At 47.7% G+C, this 23,461-nt stretch overlaps 2 protein-coding genes across 3 annotated transcripts in view; one reads left to right on the top strand and one right to left on the bottom strand.

Annotated features, from left to right (window-relative positions):
- The window catches only part of LOC148683979 (T-cell-interacting, activating receptor on myeloid cells protein 1-like), an 86,582-nt gene that overhangs the window by 43,225 nt on the left and 19,896 nt on the right, over positions 1 to 23,461 (top strand). The gene's annotated exons all lie outside the window — the stretch shown is intronic.
- Positions 1 to 23,461, bottom strand: part of TTYH1 (tweety family member 1) — a 63,489-nt gene that overhangs the window by 32,412 nt on the left and 7,616 nt on the right. Inside the window, exon 2 of the mRNA XM_060281631.2 lies at positions 5,111 to 5,283. Coding sequence (XP_060137614.2) covers positions 5,111 to 5,283 — 173 coding nt within the window. The remainder of the gene's footprint in view (positions 1 to 5,110; positions 5,284 to 23,461) is intronic.

The raw sequence follows: 23,461 nt of genomic DNA, 5'->3' as shown, positions 1-23,461 counted from the left end.
CTCTGGGCGGCTTCCAACCGAATATTAAAACAGTACAGCATTAGACATTAAAAACTTCCCTAAACAGGGCCGCCTTCAGTTGTCTTCTAAAAGTAAAATAGTTACTTATTGCCTTGACATCTGCTGGGAGGGCATTCCACAGGACGGGTGCCACTACCGAGAAGGCCCTCTGTCTGGTTCCCTGTAACCTCACTTCTCGCAATGAGGGGACCGCCAGAAGGCCCTTGGTGCTGGATCTCAGTGTCCGGGTTGAATGGTGGGGGTGGAGACGCTCCTTCAGGTATACTGGACCGAGGCCGTTGGTCAGTATCAACACTTTGAATTGTGCTCGGAAACGTACTGGGAGCCAGTGTAGATCTCTCAGGACCAGTGTTATGTGGTCCCGGCAGCCACTCCCAGTCACTAGTCTAGCTGCTGCATTTCCAACTATTTCTGTTCTGCAGCCTAGTTCATCCGTAACACCAAGCCAAGCTATAGCTTAGTGAGGATGAGGAAGAGAGCTGGTGCACATTTAGAAAAAAAAACATTTGCTCCTCCTCCAGTACTGCTGCTGTCACACTACTGGGAGCTAATACAGTCGTACCTCGGGTTACAGACGCTTCAGGTTACAGAGACTTCAGGTTACAGACTCCGCTAACCCAGAAATAGTACCACTGTAGTTTGGCTTAATGTTTTGTCCAAACCTGGGCTCGTCGTTTGCTTTCCTCCAAACAAACCGCAAACCGTAACGAAGTTTCCTTCTTGGTTTCCTGCTCTCGGTTTGCTTGTGGGAGACAAACCCTGAGCCCAGGTTCAGACCTATCACTAAACCAAACCACAGCTTAGCTCCCAGTAGCTTGGATGGGGCAGAGTGAAGCAGCCACAAATTTCTCTCTATGTTTATTCATTCACACCCAGGGCCGTCTTAAGTATGTCGGGTGCCCTGGCGCCGTGGAGCGGAGACCGCTCCGGCGCCCCGTTTCTTGTCGCGGCTGGTGGGCGGGCGCAGCGCAGCGCCCCCCTGGCACCCCGCGCCACCCAGCCTTCCCCTAGAGCCGGCCCTGTTCACACCTAGCCACAGTTTAGCTTCGTATTGCATGCAAACCAAGCCAGTGTGTACTACTAATTGTCTTATTATGTGTGCACTATCATGCACCAAAATTTTACAGGGGGGGAGAAACACCTGCATTGTGTGCTGGCTCATCATCCTCTGGAACATCGTCATGATGGTTCCATTGTCCTTTGCTTCATCACTGAACTGGCTTTTGATGGCACTAAAGGTAAAAAAAATAATCAACTGGGGCTCCCACAGATTTGCCATGGGGAATATTCTAAGAGGCAGAGGTAAGAGAGCCCTACAATAGGCCTCATTGTCAATGTGCAAGTTCTAATTAGTTTGGGTTCTGTGGAGCGGCTCATCTCTCCGTATCTGCCAAGCTCCTTGAAGTTTATTTTTGAGTGAGAAATCTAGGAATCATAGGGCACTTCTGCTGATCTCACTTGTCTGGGCCAGTCATCCAACAGTCTCTGAACTTAAAAGAACTTGACACTGTCAGTTTAATAAAGGCTTTGTAACTTTTGTGATGCATGTGTGCGTGTGTGTAGACTAAGGGGAAAAGTCATACCCAACATGTCTCTAGGGGGAGGAGAATGAAAAGATCAAGGACATTCTTGCTACTCATATTGTAAAGATTGGTTTGGAGACCACGTAGAGCACACAGATGTCTGTCTGTCCATACTGAGTGTTAGTCATTGCATATACGAGAGAGAGAGAGAGAGAGAGAGGGAGAGAGGGAGGGAGAGAGAGATGCACATCACTGTCAATTTAAAATGAGGAAATGAGGGTGGAGAAAGAAGTATAAGCACAAGGGTACTTTTAGTTTAGAGTTTCTAGGTTTGCTGAAGAAGGCTGGGGTCTTGTGGATCAAAAAAGGAGGTTAAAACAGGGGTGGGGAAAGGAAGGAAGGAGGGAAGGAATAATAATAATAATAATAATAATAATAATAATAATAATAATAATAATTTATTTATACCCCACCCTCCCCAGCCAGAACCGGGCTCAGGGCAGCTAACACCAATAAAATTACAATAAAACATAAAAGAAAAAAAAACAGTTAATTAAAATACGGGTTAAAATATAATTTTAATGCAGCCTCATTTTAGTAGTAGCCCATAAATCAAAACCATAAGGGAAACATACAGGTCAGACTGAGTCCAAACCAAAGGCCAGGCGGAACAGCTCCGTCTTGCAGGCCCTGCAGAAAGATGTCAAATCCCGCAGGGCCCTGGTCTCTTGTGACAGAGCGTTCCACCAAGTCGGGGCCAGTACTGAAAAGGCCCTGGCCCTAGTTGAGACCAATCTAACCACCTTGCGGCTCGGGACCTCCAAAGTGTTGTTATTTGTGGACCTTAAGGTCCTCCGCGGGGCATACCAGGAGAGGCGGTCCCGTAGGTACGAGGAACCATGCTAGAGAAAGGGAACAGGACCTAAAAGGCTGCAGAAATGGAAGAAAGGGAGAACTTGGAGCCAGGATTTCTTAAAGTTGGGATTTTGTATGTTCCGAGAGCCAAAGTGACATGCGACATCATTGAGCAGCCTCCCAACAGCCCCTACACACACGCGCGTGCATATGAAATTCACCCTAAGGTTTCCCACAGCACCTGTAATTTGGTCCCAACTGATCCTGTTTATGAGGTTTAGTTGCTATGTGTCCTTGGCCAAGCATCCTATTTATCTTGGACCTGTTCCATGTTTTGGGGACATGTCTGAGACACATATGTACAACGTTGTTGTAGTATGCACATACAAGTACTATAGTTATGCAGGTTTCAGGCCTCTGGTGCTTCAATATCAGAGTGGGGAACAGATGCCTCCCTATTCTGAGCACCCATGCCACATGCACGTCAATGCACAAACTGGGACGAGAAATGGCAACTGCACTACTATCCTTCCATCTGCCGGTTGCCTCTTTAGTAAACGCTGCTGAACGTGTTTGAGTTGCTACTTTTCTATAATAAGTACAACCAGATCCATTTGGAGCTTAAACATTCTGCTAAGACATCCTTAAGCTTTCCCAAAAGGAAACGGTCATGATTATTCTACCAGCGCACACCCTCCTTCGGAAACCAGTGTAATACATGCTATTGCATGGTAAATGAATGAATACAGTGTACAGCGGGCAGAAGGGGGGGGGTGGGCTTTCTTTAACAGGGTGTGCTGGTGACAAGCACTTAGGTAGTGACATTTGATGTGGGAATAAGCAAGAACAACAGGAGAACTCAGATTCTTCCTTCTTTAAAGGCGCCCAAGGGAAAAATGAGATACACCACTGAACAGCTCCAATACGCACCATAGGTTTAAAGCAGGCATCCCCAAACTGCAGCCCTCCAGATGTTTTGGCCTACAACTCCCATGATCCCTAGCTAACAGGACCAGTGGTCGGGGAAGATGGGAATTGTAGTCCAAAACATCTGGAGGGCCGAAGTTTGGGGATGCCTGGTTTAAAGCATGTTCTTTCCCCCAACCCCAACCCCAAGAAACCTGGGAGCTGTAGTTTAAGGCTACTGGGAACTATAGTTCTGTGAAGGGTAAGTTACAGTGCCTAGGATTCTTTGGTTGGGGGTGGGGATGTGTTTTAAAAGCTTGGTGTGTACACAGATACTGTCACCACTCTTGCTAAGATTCCGGTAGGTTATTCACTTTGGGATTTATTTATTTCTAAGTGAAGCATGTATGTTTAGTCATCTAAATATTAATTTGGTGCCGTTTATTTGCTTGTTTTAAAGCACAGTCAATTTAATCAGTGTGGTGCAGTGGTCAGAGTGCTGGACTAGAACCCATGAAGAGAAGACCAAGGCTCAGATCACCACTCAGCGATGAAGCTCACTGGGTGACTTTGGGCTATGTCCAGCCTCAGCCTTAACCTACCTCACAGGCTTGTTGCGAGGATAAAATTGAGAGCTGGGAGAACTATGTATGCCACCTTGAACTCCTTGAAGATAAGGTGGGATATAAATATGATAATAAATAAATAAAATTTATAAGGCATTGCAAACCTGCTCTGTGGGTGTGGGGGATGGAGGGGATGTGTATGAGAAGAGTAGATTCGTGATGTCACAGTACTGGCCAGTAGGAGCTGTTCGCAGCCAGCTTTTGCTGCAAATTCACAGAAACGAGAGTGACTCTGTAGAGGTGGTTCATATGGACAGAACACAGCTAGTGTGTTTGCAGAGCTCTTCCACAGCTCAAACACTGCTATATTGTATATACCCTAACTGTTATAGGTATGCAATCATCCTAATTCTCATCTGTGAAATGTTGGGAGGGTATGCTTTTCCTGGCCTCTGGCGAAGGGGATTTCTGCCTTTGAGAGAGGGGAACGACAATGGTGTGTTTCGAATCCTGCACATTACGGCAGAGTCCAGGAGTGTGTGTGTGTGTGTGTGTGTGTGTGTGTGTGTGTGTGTACGCTCTAGGGGTAGGGTAATGACGGCAGAGACAACTGTTGTTGGCAGGGCTGTGTGTGTGTGTGTGTGTGTGTGTCGCAAGGAGTTCAGGGCTTGGAATAACAAACAGACAAAGGGGCCTGGCAAGGCTGTGACGGGATAGAGAGAATGGGACACAATTTCCTATTCTCCTCGTGGAACAAGAGACCCATTGTGACTTCAGTTGGGGGGGAAGGGGGTGGAGATGATGAGGGGGGTGAATGGGCATCTAGTGTGAGAGAGACAGGAGCGAACCGTCAGGGGCCTGAAAGAAGCAGGGAATGCAATAATATTCCAGTGTTAATGTCTGGATGGGAGGGCAGGCTTTTCACCCATTCCTTTGTAGGCACACCGAGAAGGGGGGGGGGCATGTAGAACGGGATGGGAGCTCTTTCCCTTCTAGAAGACTCCGGCTCAGATCTCACGTTGTTGACCTCAGATAGGCCACAACACACTGAGAGATCACACGTGCAAAGCCAATGACTTTACAAGGAATCCTAGAACTCCTAGAAGGTGTCTTGTTTAAGGTCCCTGGCACCTTACGTTTCACTCTGCCCTTTCCCCCTTCTGTAAGGAGTGCCATTTCTAGCCTGGAGGACTGACAAGCTTTTGGGGGGTGGGGGTGGATGTAGGAGTCTCCCTTTACCAGCAGACGATAACAGCCGCCACGCAGCTCCAGGTGACACAGCAAACCCTTTGCGTCTTGTTTTCCTCGTCATCTTCATCGCTGCAGCAGCAGAAGCGGATCAGGTAGACACAGATGAGAACTAGGCTGATGGCAAAGCACAGGCCTGAGACGCTAGCCAGAAACAGCAATGCCTGGAGCGAGAGCAGAGACGAGAAAAAGAAGTGAAAGGAATGGGGCGGCTGATCTTTGGCCTGTAGTTTATCAGCACGTCTGGGGAAACGGGGACAATCGGTGTCGTCGTCATCAAACAATGAACTGCACAACCCTCCTTCCTTCGCCAAGTTTCTAGGCCTCATGAATGAGAAGATGTGTTTGAGAGGCGGTATACAGAGGGCACAGTAGTTATGCCTCCCTACATAGCCTCCAGATCATGCCATTCACTTGCAAGCACTTTCTATCCTGTAATGTTGCTTTCACCCTCTTTCCATATACCTCCTCACTGCAAAAACAAACCCCGCGAAATGTGCTTCTTTCCTTCCATGGAGTTTGTTGGGGCAACTTTTGCCTCTTTCTTTTTGGAAAGGAGAAATAATAATGATAATATTCTCTTTGCAGAGAAATGGAAGGGGGCAATCCTCACCCTCTGATCTGCTTCAGTGTGGATTTTATTGCTTATATATGAAGCTGGCTGCATTTTATGCTTGCCCCGTTGTAAGTTGCCTTGGGGTTTTCTTTCAGAAACGAAAGGTGAGCCGTGAATATCAAAAATGCATTAAAAGGCCCGCCACAGCCAGAGCCTCAAATCTTTCAGGAAACATGAAAGGACTTCCACTCCAGGAAAACATTCAGTGAATTTTTATGAGCTGCAGCCTTTTGGAGATCTACATATTTGTGTGTGATCTTTTGGGGTTTGGCGAAGTGCTTTTGAACTCTAGTTTTGTGTTTGGGTTTTTTTATGCTTAATTGTGTTGCTGATTCTTCTTCTTTTTTTAGAAAAAGAAGAAGATTGAAAGCCACTTGGAGCTATTTGGTAAAGTGGGATATAAATTAAATACTGCATTTTATTGCAATCTCAATTCTGCAGGAACAGGGTCTAGAATCCCTCCTTCGAAACCTGATTTCTCTGGGCAGGCTTTTGTACCACACCATTCTTCAGTCCTCATAGCCCACTTTCTGTAAGCTAAATTACATATAAGTATCTATTGTACACAAGTCATTGAGGTACAGTATATACAGTTGAAATAAATGCATATTGTCTCCTTGCTTACTATTTTGTCTATCGCCCTCAGTCCTCCACTGTCTCCCTTGTGTCAAACTTCAGATTAGGTGTGGAGAGCCCGTGGCCCTCCCGATGTTGCTGAACTACAATTCCCACCATCCCTGCCTACTGACCATGCTTGCAGGAGCTGGTGATGGGGAAGGATAGTTCAGCAGCATATTGAGGTTCCCCACACCTGTTTGAGATCATAAGCTCCTTAAGGCTATTGTGCATTGCGAAACATTATGCACACCGATGATCAAATGAGGGGAAACATGAAAACTATTACAATCCTATGTGCACATGGAACTTGGCATTAAGCCCAATTAAATACGAGTGCGCTTCTTTCAGAGCAGACATGCACAAAATCAAGCTTTTTGTGCAAACTTGCACGCTGTGCAGCTTCATCAGCACTCAGGATTTGAGAATTTGGAAGCACAAAGGCTGGCACATGTTTTTTACTGACACAGAAAACAAAGAGTTGGGCACTGGGCCTAGCTGCAGAATCCCATCACACAAATACCAAAGAATAGAATTTGCACACATCTATAAGAAGAGTTCCTTGGGTGCTTTGACATTTCTGAATATCTCCCAACCTTCAGGTGCTAAAGAAGGGGTATCGGGACTCCAGGAGACCCTGGCGGTCTTAATTCTGTCTCTTCTACTCCACCGCCACCCCTGACACATGCACACACGTGCACACATACACAGAAACACACACACACACTGCAGCTGCTCCACAGCTTTTCTGCATGACACCAAGGCTCAGACTAACAGCAGGGCACACCCTATCCTGCTTGCTGGTGCCGCCCGAGGCATCACAAGAAGAGATGTGGATGGAGGGAAGTATTTATCTGCCTCGCTGGGCCCTCCCTTCCCATTCCGCAAACATACAAACAAACAGATTACAGGCAATCTGACAATTTGCCCTAGGCTTAGACACCACAATCTGTGCCCACGGCAGCTGGCAGGGCCAGAGGGAGTGGTTGGAGGGGTCAGGGGGGGTCAGTTGGTTACACTCGCCGGCCTTTCAAGGACTGAAAGCATCACCAGTCCCAGGAACGAGGATGCACCTGAGACTCTCTCTCTCTCTCTCTCTCTCTCTCACACACACACACACACACACAGAGAGAGAGAGAGAGAGAGAGAGCTATCCATTCCCTTCCCTCAGAAAACATGCAGCTGTACATGTGGACACAGTCCTACATACACCACTTTTAACTGTGGGTGGCCGAAGTTGTCCTACTCTACCGGTATATTAAAACTGCAAAGATGTCATCACGCTCCTGTTTGTGTGGCCGCCAATAGGTGGCCTCGCAAAGTGCAGTGTGGTGATGGAATTGCAAGCCCAGGTAGGTTGGTTGGTTGGTTGGCTGGTTGGCTGGCTGGCTGGCTGGCTGGCTGGCTAGCAAGCAAGCGAGCAGGTGGCCCCAGAGCGTGACAGAAGAACAGCTGGAACAGGGCAGGGCAACTAACCAGCAACCATCACACACTGCTGTGTGCCTCACATCAATGCTATCCTTTCAGCCTCAGCAGCATAGGAATCTGAGGATCAAGAAAAAAACATCGGAGCAGGACAGATGCTGGAGAGCTGCAACCAGCCTGTCCTGGCTGTTCCTCTGTAGCTCATCTGTACTACAGGTCAAACAGCAAGGAAAGGAGTTGAGAGTGAGAGTGAGAATGAGGAGGAAGCAAGGAAGCAGGCAGTTCCCGCTGGTAGGGAGGAGGGGAAGAAAGGTGATCTCCCCTTCATTTCCCCCCCCCCTACTCGTTGGTGTTACCACTGGCTGCTGCTGTCAGAAGAAGGTAGAAAAGGCTGCATTTTAAAACGCAGGGTTCCTTCTCTATCTTTGTGTGGCAACAGCAGGGGTAAATGTGTGTGGGGGGGAGCTTTTCTCTCTCTTTCATCTCCCCCCCCATGCTCCCACCACTGCTACCTGCTGTCTTTGCTACATGAATGCTGGCTTCTCCTGTCTTTTTGAGAGGCAACCAAGGCAAAGGGGTTGGAGGATGAATGAAGGAACTTTCCCCCTTTCATTCCACCCCACCCCCCACTCACCAACAATGGTGGTGAGATGTAAATGGGGGGGGGAGAGTTTGGCAACGTGTGAAAAGGGGGTTGGAGAGCTGTGAGGGGAAGGGATTTTATTTTTGGGAGATGGGTGAGGTGTAAAGGGAGGGGGACAAAGTCCTGAGCAAGCTGTAAAGGGGATAACTGCTCAGGTGGAAAGGGAGAGGGAGTTTGGCCAGTTGTAAAGGGAGGGGTTTTTGTCAAGGGGCTAAGGTTTTCCCCCTCTTTTTGAATATTTGTTTAATGCTGCTGTTTTTGAAATCATAATCTATATTGTATTTTAATCTGTTTTTATTCTTAGTTATGAATTTTTTTATTTTTAAAAAATCAAGCTGCCTGGTGCTTCTATTTTCAAGAAAGCCAGGATGAAGAAAACCTTTAAATATTTCCCCATTCCCCTCTTTTCATCAATCCAGTGTGGGGAGTAGTGGTCAATGCAGGCAGAACCAGATTCAAATCCTACATGCAGCCGCTAGACCTCAGTAGGCAAACCTCACAGGGCTGTAGTGACAATGATCACAGCACACCATGCATTAACACACATTTAATGTGCATGGAATACTGGGAACTGCCGTTTACTGTGACAATTCACAGCACTGCGAAGAAGAGAACATCCCCAGAATTCTTGGGGGAGGGGGAGGGAGCCATGTGCATTAAATGTGCCGCATGGATATGACCGATCACATTGGCTGAGGGAGAATCTTGTATCTTGTACACCCCTGTAAATTCCTCGGAGGAAGATCAGAATGAAAAAGGACTAACAATGTAGCTAACGCAGGGGTTGAATATAAATATTGTGGGGGTCCTGGTAAGCCCTGCCCCACATAACCGATCACATGATGCAGTGCACCCACACCATTTGAATGGGAGTACTCATCAACTTTGTGGGGGCCCTGCCCCCTCAAATATTTTATTGTGGGGGCTAAAGCCCCCACAGCCCCTAGGAGTGGGCTCCTATGAATGTAGGGATGGACTGAATAGGGAGAAATTGTGCTTTCAAGGGAGGGATAGCTACATGGGATTTATGGAGGGGAGGGCATGCTTCATGTTGGGGGGGGCAGGACCTCGGTTAAGTATTTTTATTGATTTGCTTGATTTAGGAGGGGGGCAGCTGGCCATGGATAGCTAAATTAAATGAGTTGATGGGCTCCGTGTGGGGATCGAGGATTTTTTTTTGAGTCAGGACTCCAGGCCTTGTTTTCGGTGTCACTGGAAACCAGGTAGAGGGCCTTCTCGGTGGTGGCGCCCGCCCTGTGAAACGCCCTCCCTTCAGATGTCAAGGAAATAAACAACTGTCTGACTTTTAGAAGACATCTGAAGGCAGACCTGTTTAGGGAAGTTTTTTTAATGTTTGATGTTCATGTTTTTAATATTTGGGAGCTGCCTAGAGTGGCTGGGGAAACCCAGCCAGATGGGCGGGGTATAAAGAACATATTATTATTATTATTATTATTATTATTATTATTATTATTAAGAGAGAGAAACAAGAGTGTCTCTGAGAAGATGGCCCCTCCACACACGGCTCCCTCCCATCTCCAGAAACATGGAGCAGCAGTCAGATAGAACAGAAGTAGGGAGGGCAGGAACAAGAGAGATGGATAGATAAACGCGCGGTTCTCTCTCTCTCTCTCTCTCTCTCTCTCTCTCTCTCTCTCTCTCTCTCTCTCTCTCTCTCTCTCTCTCTCTCTCTCTCTCTCTCTCTCTCTCTCTCTCTCTCTCTCTCTCTCTCTCCCTCCCTCCCTCCCTCCCTCCCTCCCTCCCTCTCCCTCTCTCTCTCTCTCTCTCTCTCACACACACACACACACACACCAAAGTGGATCAGCTGCTGCTGTGAGGCTCAGCCTGACCTACATATCAGCAGTCATTGCGCTCGCTTGCCTCCTCGCTGGCGCTGGGAGGGAATCTGCTGCTGCCGCTGCCACAAACTGCCGCCCCCTCACCCGCAGGGCGGGATGGCGCTCCTCGCTCCTCCCGGAGTTGCCCACGGCAGGGGCGGCAGCTTCCCACGGCAGCTGAACGCGAGCGAGGTCGTTGCCACCGCGCGGGCTGCTTGCTTCGGCTCCCGCGCCTTAGCCACCCCCGCGATCCGAGCCGGGTCATCGGAGACCCCCGGGGCCGCCTTCTTTGCGCAGTCCGGCGAGGCGCACAATTAAGAGCTACCTCCGTTGCTTCATGCTTCGCAACTTCTCCCACGTTGCTGATATTGCTTGCAATAAGCGAGCCAAAAAGCAACTCTCGTTTTTGTTTTTGCTTTTAAATAAAGACTCTGAGCATGTGCACTTTTTGCATTTAACACCATTTCCTGCTGCTTCCTGGGTGGTCATTTGGGGCCTCTCTGCCCCCCCCCCCAGCCCTAGCTCAGCTCAGCAGTTGCCTCCCTGAATGTGTTTGCTTTCCCTCTGGCACTAGAGACATCTGTTATGGACATAATTAATTTAACGTAATGGGCCTCTAAACGTTTTTTGAAGGACTGAGCACTACTAGGAAAGCGAAGATGAGAGAGGCCACACATCAGATCTCCCAATGCTTACCTGGTGCTGGCTCCATTCATTCCCCCCACACTCTTAGCCCACCTAAGGAGCTCAAGGCTTTGTAAAAAAGGTAAATGGACCCCTGACCATTAGGTCCGGTCATGACCGACTTGGGGGTTGCTGTGCTCATCTCGCTTTGCTGGCCAAGGGAGCCAGCATACAGCTTCCGGGTCATGTGGCCAGCAAGACTAAGCTGCTTCTGGTGAACCAGAGCAGCACACGGAAACGCCGTTTACTTTCCCGCCGGAGTGGTACCTATTTACCTACTTGCACTTTGACGTGCTTTCGAACTGCTAGGTGGGCAGGAGCAGGGAGCGAGCAACGGGAACTCACCCCGTCGCGGGGATTCGAACCGCCGGCCTTCTGATCGGCAAGCCCTAGGTTCTGTGGTTTAACCCACAGCGCCACCTGCGTATTTGTATGCTGATGCATTTGCCCTCACAACCATAGGTGCCAATTCCTAAGGGGGCTGAGGTCCCTTTGGCTCACCCATAAAATATTCTAGGGGGCCAGGCCTCCCCAGAATTCATGGGCAATACCATTCAAATAGTGTGTCTTGTGATCAATTATGCAGGGTGGGGCTTATCTGTGCCCCCCCATATTTTATTCAAGTTGCCACCCTTGCTCACAACAATCTTGTGAGGTAAGTTGATCAGAGAGGGAGCAATTGAACTTCATAGAACAAGCAGGGATTCACACCTAACCCACCCCGCCCTGTTCAAAGCCACACCACCACACTGGCTCCATAAAGCCAGGACCTACATTTTCATCCCCAAATGCACAAATAAGAAATGCCTGGGGGCATTTCTCCCCCTCCCCAATGTCTGGATAGAAAGGTGGATAGGCGAGATGTGGAAACATGTACCCGTGGTGGCTGGTGAAGCATCCGTGGAGCAGAAGGCAAGGAGGCCAACAGTAGGTGGCGCCAGAGCCAATGAGGGGACAGAGCAAGCTAATTCTAGGTTTGCCCTTATCTTCCTCCTTCCTGCTGCATTTGACAAGGGCAAGACAGGGACCTAGGAGAGGGGGAAACTGACAGGCAACGCCACCCCTTGGACCGGTTGTAAAAAGAAGGCAGACAGGTAGGGGCTGGCTGAGGGCAAACTGAAGTTGGCAGCACAACACCCCATTCATGATTGATTGGATCATGCCCCCACTGCAGCCACCCTCACCTTTGGGTGTTCAGTTGAGGTTCTAAAGGTTTGGTTGGGGACCCTGTTTTTTTTTAGTGTTCCCGACAGAGCAGCGAAAGTCTATGCAGGTGCAATTTGTCCACAAAGGTTCTGTTAGATCTTTTGGTGAATGGGTGGGCAGGGGGGTCAGTTCTGCAGGTGAAACCCTCCCCCCCCAATCCACAACCCACATGTTCATGGATATAGAGCATGAACAGAACTATATCCTTGAGGAGCCAGTTGTATCCGCCCACCCACAAATCTATTCACCTGAATTGCTAAGCCTTCGGTTGTAATGACCCAAGCAGGGTTTGTCTCCACAACTACAAGGACTACGAAACACAAAACTGCAACAACCAAAGGCTAAGACTGAGCCGATGCACACATGCACCCCTTCTTCACACAAGCCTGTAGCTGCCAGATCAGAACTCAGAGATCTTGCCCTTACCCCACCCTTAACCATACTGAGGCAAAGGAAATGATCCATTAGTTCCCCGTGGTCTATAGAAAACTTTCTTCATCAAATTCCACATACAGTAGTACCTTGGTTCTCAAATGCCTCGGTACTCAAACAACTTGGAACCCCAACACTGCAAACCCAGAAATAAGTGTTCCGGTTTGTGGACTTTTTCAGAAGCCAAATGTGCTCCGTTTTGAGTGTTATGCTTCTGTTTTTAGTGCCACGCTTCCATTTTGCATATTATGCTGAGCTCTGTCTGTTTTTGCTATTTATTTTGCGTTTTTGTTTTTGCGGCTCCTTTTTGTTTTGTTTTTGTGACTGTGTCGAATGCAGTTCAGCTACTGATTGATTGATTGATTGATTGTGTGACTCAAGTACAGGGGTCAGCAAACTTTTTCAGCAGGGGGCCGGTCCACTGTCCTTCAGACCTTGTGGGGGGCCGGACTATATTTTGGAAAAAAAATATGAACGAATTCCTATGCCCCACAAATAACCCAGAGATGCATTTTATATAAAAGGACACATTCTACTCATGTAAAAACATGCTGATTGCCAGACCGTCTGTGGGCCGGATTTAGAAGGCGATTGGGCTGCATCCGGCCCCCGGGCCTTAGTTTGGGGACCCCTGCTGTAGTACATTGTATATTGCTTTCATTTTATGGATCAATGGTCTCGTTATAAAGTAAAATTCATGTTAAATTGTGTTTTAGGGGTTGTTTTTAAAAGCCTGGAACGGATTAATCCATTTTGCATCACTTTCTATAGGAAAGCATGCCTTGGTTTTGGAACGCTTTGGTCTGGGAGCGGACTTTCAGAACAGATTAAGTTTGAGAACTAAGGTACAACTGTATCTCAGAAGCCTACTCGGCAGTAACTCAGAACAAAACTTTTAATGTACTCTGGAATAGCACCCCTGTCCCAATAAGACAGGAACTTAACTATTTGCACTTTTCAGAAACATTTGGATACATGTTTGTTCCAACACACTTTCCCAATGTTTTGCCACAAGTGTATAATTTAAATTGCTTAAGTTTTGTTTTGTTTTGTTTTGTTTTAAAAAACCAAAAACTTATTTTGGCTGTTTTGGTTGTAGATGACGGCCTTGAGATGATTGTGTAGAAGGCGATTAATAAATGGAGATAATCATAAATGAATGGTAATAGGTTAATGATAATAATAATCCACTTGTTGCGTCTCCTCCCCACTCAATCTCTCCCCTAGTCCCCCTGCCCACCCTCTTCCCCTTCCTGTCATAGAGAGTAGGAAGCTGCCCTCTACCAAGTCACATCATTGGTCCAAAGCTCAGTAAGTGTCTACTCTAGGGATGGGAGAGGCTGTGGACCTCCAGACGTGGTGAGACTCCAACTCCCATCAGTGTCAGCCAGCATGGCCATGGCTCAGGATGATGGGAGCTGCACTGTATGTCTCTAGAGCAGCTTTCCTTCATCTGGTGCCCTCCCAGGTGTGTTAGATTCCTAACTCCCTTCAGCCCAGCCAGAGCTGTAACCTGGAAATGCCAGAGATTGAAGCTGGGAAGTTTTGCATGCAAAGCCTGTTCTCTACCGCTGGGTTATCTTTACTGCATAAATCCACCTGCCTGTTTCAGTCTGTTGCAGAGACAGAAAGATAACCTGATGGCGATACTTGTGAATGGAGAGAGGGGAAATGCAGAAGACAAAAGGGATGGGGGGGGAAGAGATATGGATGGATAGATCAATCAATCAATGGAAGGCAAATAAATGAATTCGCTGATTAATTGAATATATTAATTAATAAGACTGTTAGTGAAGGGTGGAGGAAGGAAAGCCTTTAGCTATTAGAAGGTAAGAAGGATGCAGAAAACTGTTCTTCCCCCACCCCATCCAGGATGAATTCACAGATCCCCTGACACTCATTAACCCAGCTAATTTGATCCGATTGTTTTAAAAAGCACTTTCAAATATTTGAGTCTCCTAATCCCAAAGCCAAATCTCTCAGCTGGTGTGAACCAGCCTTGTTGTTGTTGTTGTTGTTGTTGTTGTTGTTGTTGTTGTTGTCATCGTCAATGGGGCGCTATCCCCACGTGATGACCCCCACTCTTGTTAAAAAGTAGCTCTGCATGTTAGTTCATAAAAGACTGGGTGGAGGAATGTGCTCTGTGTGTCTTGTACAGTATATGGCTATGGGTGATTCAGAGAAGCAGCTTCCCCAGGGGAACATTTTTAAACAGTGATAAAAATGTTCCCCTGGGGAAGCTGCTTCTCTGAATCACTGTTTACTTACTGCTCATTAATGTGATGGGGTGTAAGGGGTGTTAGGGGAGGGCCACGTCATGCTCCTTCTGGGGCAGATTGTCCACTTTTGGTCTCCACCCTGCACTCAGCTCTCACCTGTGGCCCCTAGGAGCTGTCAGCATGCGACAGCGGCTGCACCTGGGAATGCCTTCGACTGGCCAGCTACACCAGGTAAGGGTAGCCTTGGTAAATTAGGGACTTCTGCCCGCGTGCAAAGACAGGCTCCAGCAGATTAAGTGGATGAGACCAATTGTGGGTCCAACAGTCAAGAAGGCAGTTCCTGCAGATGGTGAAGTGAGAGGCAGGTGGGGCTCATCAACCTTGGGAAGATAGCCCATCTAGGAGGAGAACTCTGATTCTAAACCTCTACTGTCTTGTGGGATCTCCAGAAGAAGAAGAAGAAGAAGAAACTAAGGAGTAAACCAGGCTTCCTCAACCTCGGTCCTCCAGATTTTTTTGGCCTACAACTCCCATGATCCCTAGCTAGCAGGACCAGTGGTCAGGGATGATGTGAATTGTAGTCTCAAAGCATCTGGAGGGCCGAGGTTGAGGATGCCTGGAGTAAACCCAACGCAAATCTGGCGTGGAGTCCACTCCATATATATCCCTGAAAATGATACCTGGAACCATACAAGTAAGTAAGACTGAGAGCAGGAAGATTTGGCAAGACCTTTCCCTTCCCACAAAAACAGGGCTGCCCCAAGACATTTTGGAACCTGAGGCGAACCACCAAATGGTGCCCCCTCCCCACCAGGGAAGAAGAGGTGAGTGAAGTTCTACATAAGGAACAAGGGGCAAATAAAGTTATGCACTGAGGCCTGCTGTCCCTGTGGATCCTGCCACCTGAGGTGGTTGCCTCACCTTGCCTCAAGGGTGGGCCAACCCTGCATGAGAAGCTTCTATTAATGCCACATTTCTGCACATTTCTGAATACTTCCTGCTGAGAAGCTACACAATGCAGATCACACAGTCTTCTGACAATCTGCACTCTTAAGAATCGGTATATTCTGCCCACAAACACACACTATGGCTGCAATCCTAAATATAAATATACTTAAACGGAAAGAAGTCCCATGGAATTTAATGGGACATAATTCTCAGTAAACACAGATAGGAGTGGCCCATAAGAGTGCAGTCGAGCCCCCAAATACATGTAAGTCCCTCTGATTTTTAAGCATGAAAAAGTGGAGGCAGGATTGTACTTCTTAAAACTAGAGGTGATTTAACCTCAGCCTTGTTTTGCAGTCACCATTGCCTTCCAGAGTTCTGATGGTTCACTAATGTGCTTTAGATTGCAAAGCAAGAGTGCACACTCACGATCTTTGAACAGTTAACTTATCTGTGCTAAGGGATCTCGAGTATCCACTACTCTTTAAGAATGCAAATGCCTTACTTGGTCCAACCAAGGCTGAATTCACAGGACCTTTCCAGACCTTTCTCTAATTGTTAAGCTCCACATTATATTTGAGCATTCGCACGACAGAAAAGCCGCTTCTTGAGCTATAGAGGAATATAGGGCAAGTTTCCATGATATTTGCTTCCCGGGGGGGGGGGGGATGTTTGCAAAAAATATGGAAAGGGATGTTAAATTTACACTACATTCCACTCTAGTTCAGCTATATAGTTCCAGAAGTGGCTTTTACATTATGTGAAAGCGCAGATATGATGTGGAAATTATTAGGGAAATGTCATGAAAATGGAATAAACTGCTATGTGAATGCAACTCAAGGTCCACCATTCTTTGCAAAGCTCCTAGCAGCCAGGAGGTCGATCAGACACTGGCATGTGGTCTACAGTCTTATTTTTCTCCAGCCCTGCTGTGGACTACATGCTACCTGCAAACTTTCACTACTGGCATGCTTCAAGCGGGAACTGCAACACAATGTTGCAGTGTGTGGAGTGCTCCAGTTCCAAGATGCTCCATTCTGTGTCCTCTCCCTCCTGGTTCACAGTTCCCACCCACAACAGTCACTCAGCATTCTATGGCCACTGAGCATGCTCAGCCCCCATGGGGTTGTTTTAGAGGTCCATGTAGGGGACCCAGGTGGCGCTGTGGGTTAAACCACTGAGCCTAGGGCTTGCTGATCAGAAGGTCGGCGGTTCGAATCCCTGCGACGGGGTGAGCTCCCGTTGCTTGGTCCCAGCTCCTGCCTACCTAGCAGTTCGAAAGCACGTCAAAATGCAAGTAGATAGGAACTGCTACAGCGGGAAGGTAAACGGCGTTTCCATGTGCTGCTCTGGTTTGCCAGAAGCGGCTTTGTCATGCTGGCCACATGACCTGGAAGCTATACGCCGGCTCCCTCGGCCAATAATGTGAGATGAGCGCGCAACCCCAGAGTCGGTCACGACTGCACGACTGGACCTAATGGTCAGGGGTCCCTTTACCTTTTTATGTAGGGGTTTACCCCCAAAAACATTTTTGTATTGCTGCAAACCTTGGGAGTTACTCCAAGCCTGTTGAATACCTCCATCTGGTATGTGGGAGATACTGTTTTGGCTATCTGTGCAATGGTGCTTGCAGCCTTAATGTTGGCGATGCAGATGGACAGGGAGGGAGAGGAGTAGCCCTTTCTGGATCATGCATCTAGGTTCTACTGACACATGAGCAATAATTGCATCACATGGGGTGCCTGCATTGGAGAGGAAGTCATTCCTAGGGGGGTAATTAACATTCAAAGTAGAAGTGGTATGGGATGCCCTCCCGGTTTCAAGTGGTCCTTCAAGAGCCAGCTAAAGATCAGAACCTGAAGAAGCAATCCATGAACAGGTGTGTGGGAGAAGAGCCAAAGGTCGGAAGAAGCCCCAGATACCGTCCAATGGTGATTGGGGGAGTCCAAAACCAGCTATTCCCCCTGTTTTCTCTCTCAAAATGCACATCAACACGTTCTTAAAAGGTAGGTCCAGTCGCGGACGACTCTGGGGTTGCAGCACTCATCTCGCTTTATTGGCCGAGGGAGCCAGCGTACAGCTTCCAGGTCATGTGGCCAGCATGACAAAGTTGCTTCTGGCGAACCAGAGCAGCACACGGAAACGCCATTTACCTTCCCACTGGAGCGGTACCTATTTATCTACTTGCACTTTGAGGTGCTTTCAAACTGCTAAGTTGGCAGGAGCAGGGACCGAGCAACGGGAGCTCACCCCGTCGTGGGGATTCGAACTGCCGACCTTCTGATTGGCAAACCCTAGGCTCTGTGGTTTAACCCACAGCGCCACCCGCGTCCCAACCCCAAATGCACATTTCCACGCTCAGATGCTATAAATATGTTCAGTTTCATTATTCCATTCCAACGATGTTTTGCATTTCCCCCTGAAAACTTGACATGCTACCAAATTGGGAGGGAGATCCAGTATATAATGTAAGTAATACAATCCACCCTGGGCCTGCCAAATGTGGTGGTGCCATTGGCAAGTAAGGCTGAGTATAATTTTATTTGGCAGTTTTATCTGCTTGGTTTGGTGGCTGGTGGCAGTTTTATCTGGTGGCTGGTGGTTGGTGGCTGGTGGTGTACATCTCTCTCTCTCTCTCTCTCTCTCTCTCTCTCTCTCTCTCTCTCTCTCTCTGAAATATACTTGGAGTCCTATAGTGAAGTCATGCTATTTATTGCAGCTTGTAAAACAGTGAATGAAAATGACCCCCCAATCCTCAGGCTTTTATATACATTATTTACACAATGAGTCCCGTCTGATTGGCTGATTCAGCTTTCCTCCTAGGGCCTGATTGGTCTTTTCCTGCAGGCCAATCATTTATTGCATTCTAGGATCCTACTTGCCTATTGTTCTAGGATCCAAGCTTAGTACATAACTCTCTCTCTCATTTTATATATATATATATATATATATATATATATATATATATATATATATATATATAGTTAAAAAGGTAAAGGACCCCGAATGGTTACGGTAAGTCCAGTCAAAGGCGACTATGGGGTTGCGGCACTCATCTCGCTTTTCAGGCCAAAGGAGCCGGTGTTTGTCCACAGACAGCTTTCCGGGTAGTGTGGCCAGCAGGACTAAACTGCTTCTGGAGCAATGGAACACCATGACAGAAACCACAGCACACAAAAACACCGTTTACCTTCCCACCTCAGCAGTACCTATTTATCTACTTGCACTGGTATGCTTTCGAACTGCTAGGTTGGCAGGAACTGGGACGAAACAACGGGAGCTCACCCCGTCGCAGGGATTCAAACCGCCAACCTTCCAATTAGCAAGCCCAAGAGGCTCAGTGGTTTAGACCGCAGTGCCGCCTGTGTCCCTTTACATACATATATGGCTCAGGGTGTGTGAGAGGAAGTGGGCAGTGGTTTCCGCAACGGAGGCCAGTGATCTGGTGCTGCCACAAGCTGGAGAGGATGCCAGAAGGAGATAGAAGGGGTGGGCTTAGGGCATGTGGTTTGTAACTATACACCTACGATTCTATATCATGGATGCTTTAGCTGAGATTCCTGCATTGCAGGGGGTTGGACTGGATGACCCTTTGGGGTCCCTTCCAACTCTATGATTCTATTCTATGATCTAACCATCAACAGAGGGATAAAAGAAAGGGGGAGAGTTATGTTTTCAAGTGAGACAAAGAGGAGAGGAGTCTCCGTTTCTGCTTTTAAATATGGTTTAGAGCAGAGGTGGGGAAATGTGTTTTTTTTTTCTTTCTTTCCTATTTTCCGTATTCATTTGTGAGCAATTTCCTGGGGCTTGAAAACAGGGGTGGGCAGTGCCAGGGGAACAAAGTGGGCAGGCAACAGATGGCACTCTTGTACTGTGTAGGCTGTATTCCATCCAGAGTTCCTTACACAAATAAACCTCTACATCCTCCATGCAGGTAAGTAAGGTCATACTCACACCGTACATTCAAAGCACAGGGCCTCTGCCCTCCCACCCCAGAGCAAGAACCCAATTTGTTAAGGGTGCTGGGAATTGTTGCTCTCTGGGGGAAAGCTCTGTGTGGTGTGGATGTTGCCCAAGTAAGAGGCATTATCACAGTTTGAGGCACTTGAGAAAGGGTCTGGCTTGAGTCCTGAGGGCCATAGAAGGAGACCGGGAGGCCACTTTTGTCCCCCAGGTCCAAAGTCCACCACCACCTCTCATTTACAGCAGGTAGAAGGCAGGCTGGGATCTGCTAATAGATCTCTGAGCGATGTTGCAGTAGATTGGCAAGGATTCCTGACCCGTTTTTTTAGCAGCTAGCTGTAACAAAACAACAGCTTTCCCACCTACATTTGCCTGCAGAAACGAAGGCTAACTAGAGCTGAACTTTTGTGAAGTAAAGGTGCTCTGGGGCATTGTGAGGAATTTAAAATGGTGACACAAATGCCCTGTATTTTTGTGGAATTTGCTTCCGTAATCTGTTATGACATGAGAGTTTGATCATTTTATGTTTATATGGTCTTTTGCTATTTGAGGTATTTACATCCATGGAAGTTCTGGGCCGTGCAGGTGGTGTGTGTTTTTTTTTTTTTTTTGCCATGACAGCCACCCACTTGGACAGATTTAAAATGGGATTAAATGAATTTGTGGTGATTTGGCTAGCAATGGCTACCATTCATGATGGCTTTATACTTCTTCCAGTATTATTTCTACATTTTGCACCCAGGCATATAAATTAGCTTATACAGATCTGTGTATTATACAAATCCTTTGTATTCTTTTTTTAAAAAAGTGATGTATACCCTCCAATGGACGTCCTATTCCATAATAATAACAATTTTATTATTTATACCCTGACCATCTGACAGGGTTGCCCCAGCCACTTCAGGAGGCTTCCAACATAGTGTATATAAAAATGTAATAAAGCTAAAGAGGGCTGCCTTCAGATGTCTTCTAAAGGTTACTTATCTCCTTGGCTCAGGGGCCGCATAACTCCATACCTTCCAACATTTCTCCCATGAAAATAGGGATGTCCTAAACCACAGAGCCTAGGGCTTGCTGATCAGAAGGTCGGCGGTTCGAATCCCCGCGACGGGGTGAGCTCCCATTGTTTGGTCCCAGCTCCTGCCCACCTAGCAGTTCGAAAGCACGTCAAAGTGCAAGTAGATAAATAGGTACCGCTACAGCGGGAAGGTAAACGGCGTTTCCGTGCGCTGCTCTGGTTCGCCAGAAGCAGCTTTGTCATGCTGCCCACATGACCTGGAAGCTGTACGCCGGCTCCCTCAGCCAATAACACCAGATGAGCGCCGCAACCCCAGAGTCAGTCACGACTGGACCTAATGGTCAGGGGTCCCTTTACCTTAACCTTTAAGGAAAAGTGGGACATTCTGGGAGGATCAAATCAGAAACCGGGACAGCTGCTGTTAATCCGGGGCTATCACTGGTAAACAGGGACACTTGGAGGGTCTGAATGATGAATTTCTCTTCTTTGGGTGAGACATAAGAGGCTGATTTATTTATTTACCACTTTATATTTTAAATAAAAACCTCAAAGTGGTGTACAGTATATTAAAGCAATAAAGCAATAGCCGGGGGATGTTCTTCCAGCCTCATGAGGAGCCTCTTCAGTGGGGCTGGTGAGCCTGGGCCCTGCCCCCTAGGCCAGGTGGAAAGGGCCTTGCAGGGAGCGGCCTTCATGCCCCACAGCTGGGCAATGTTCCTCCGGCCTCATGAGGAGCCTCTTCAGTTTTCCAGCCATGGGTTGGATCATTCCCACTGACGATTGTCCGTGGGCCGGACGTGCACAGAAGTGATTTCCAGCGCTGCGCTGTGCATGTCCGGGGCGCTGGAAATCGCTTCTGCACATGCCTGGAAGTCGAAAATCACACCTGCGCAGAAGCGATTTTGGCATTTGAGCATGCGCAGACACGGTTTCTGGCATCTGTGCATGTGCAGATGCCATTTCTGGCACCACTCAGCGAGTTCCCGCACTGTGCCGCACTGTGCCAGTTTAGTGAAGCACACAGCAGACCTGGTGTGCAGGTGGCTCGGTGACTGGGCGGCTCTTGGGCCGGATAAACGGCCTCCATGGGCCAGACCTAGCCCATGGGCCAGAAGTTGCCGGCCTCTGCACTATACCTTTAAAGCACATTCAAAGCACATCCTACTCCCCCCAAATTCATGGGAACTGTAGTTTGTTAATATGCTGGGTATTATAGCCCTGTATGGGGAAACCTGGGGTCCCCAGGATTCTTTCATGGGGGTGGGTTGTGATTTGAACCTGCTTTAAAGGTGTCGTTTGTCACAGTTGCTGGGGAACACCAACAGAAAAGGGCTATTGCCCTCCTTCCTGTCTTGCATGTGAGCTTCCCGTGGGCACCAGGTTGGCCAGTCTGCAAAATGGGTTGCTGGATTGTAAAACCCTTAGGTCTGATTCAGCAAAGCTCCTCTTGAGTCTGCATTGGTGGTGCTTCAGGGATTTGAATGTACTGTAATTTAAATGGTGGCTCCAAGTTGAAGCAGTGCTCACTGGAATGCCATAAAAGGGGAGAGGGCAAGGCAGACATCAGCTCAGGCCCCGACAACCGCCCAGCAATGTTGGGCACTGAAGCCACGCCAGCCCTGCCTGGTGCCTCTCCCTGGGGGCTTAGCGAGAGAGGTAAGCGAAAGGCTGCGGCCACACCTTGGCAGTGCCACAATGTGGCTGGCATGTATTAAGGCTGCGAGAGCTCTTCTTCACAGAGAAATAGGCAGGGCTGAGATGAGAACTGTGAAGATGTGCCAGGAGTAAGAGCTATATAAAAGATAAATTATTTATACCGTGCCGGGTTTTTTGCATTCACATCTTTAAAAGGATGTTCAGAGAGAAGAGTGTTTAAAAAAGAAAAGCTGTAAAAAAAGAAAAGAAAGAAAGAAAGAAAGAAAGAAAGAAAGAAAGAAAGAAAGAAAGAAAGAAAGAAAAGGCAAGGCTCACAGCATGGGAGAAGAGGGAGAGCCTTGTGAAGATCTATCTGAACCACATTTCTAAAAGAAGGTTATGAAGGGAGGGTGTCAGGAAGGGCGTCCTACATTTTATGTGACCAGAAAACCCAAATTCTCTAATTGAATCAAGCGAAATAGATTTGCATGAGCTCGCTTAATCACAGCACTTCGCGTTGGTCTCAAAGTGCAAGGGTGTTTCTCTCTCTCTCTCTCTCTCTCTCTCTCTCTCTCTCTCTCTCTCTCTCTCTCTCTCTCTCTCTCTCTGGTAGCAGCTGGTGTTCCTTTTTTAGGAAACCAGGCAGTGTGGAAAAAAGGAGGGATTTGGTGACAAGGCTTGGATTCTGTGGTGAAACTCAATTCTGTGTGGCCGTGTGATGAAATTCAGTTTGATGACAAAATGCAAGGTGACAAAACCCACACTTAAGGGAATAACCCTTTCCTTAATGTACCACTTTGCTACATGGAGGGAACTCCTCCCCTCCACCCCCCATTTTTAAACAGAAGGGAAACAATCACAAACATGATTCTTCACAACCTGTAACTTGAAGTGGTACAGTCCACAACCCCACCATCTTAGGCTGCAATGCTATGCACACTTCCTTTGGAGCAGGGGTGCCAACTTGAATAAAATATTGGTGGCGGGAGGTAAGCTCTGCCCCACATACTGGATCACAAGACACACACACACACACACACACACACCATTTGAATGGAAATGCCCATCAACTTTGGCAGGGCGCACCACCATGAAATATT

The sequence above is a fragment of the Zootoca vivipara genome, chromosome 12 (assembly GCF_965207765.1).
Source record: "Zootoca vivipara chromosome 12, rZooViv2.hap1.1, whole genome shotgun sequence".
In the NCBI taxonomy this organism is placed as follows: domain Eukaryota; kingdom Metazoa; phylum Chordata; class Lepidosauria; order Squamata; family Lacertidae; genus Zootoca; species Zootoca vivipara.
Note: the sequence above shows the minus strand (reverse complement) of the source record. Positions and strands in the feature narration are given on the sequence as shown.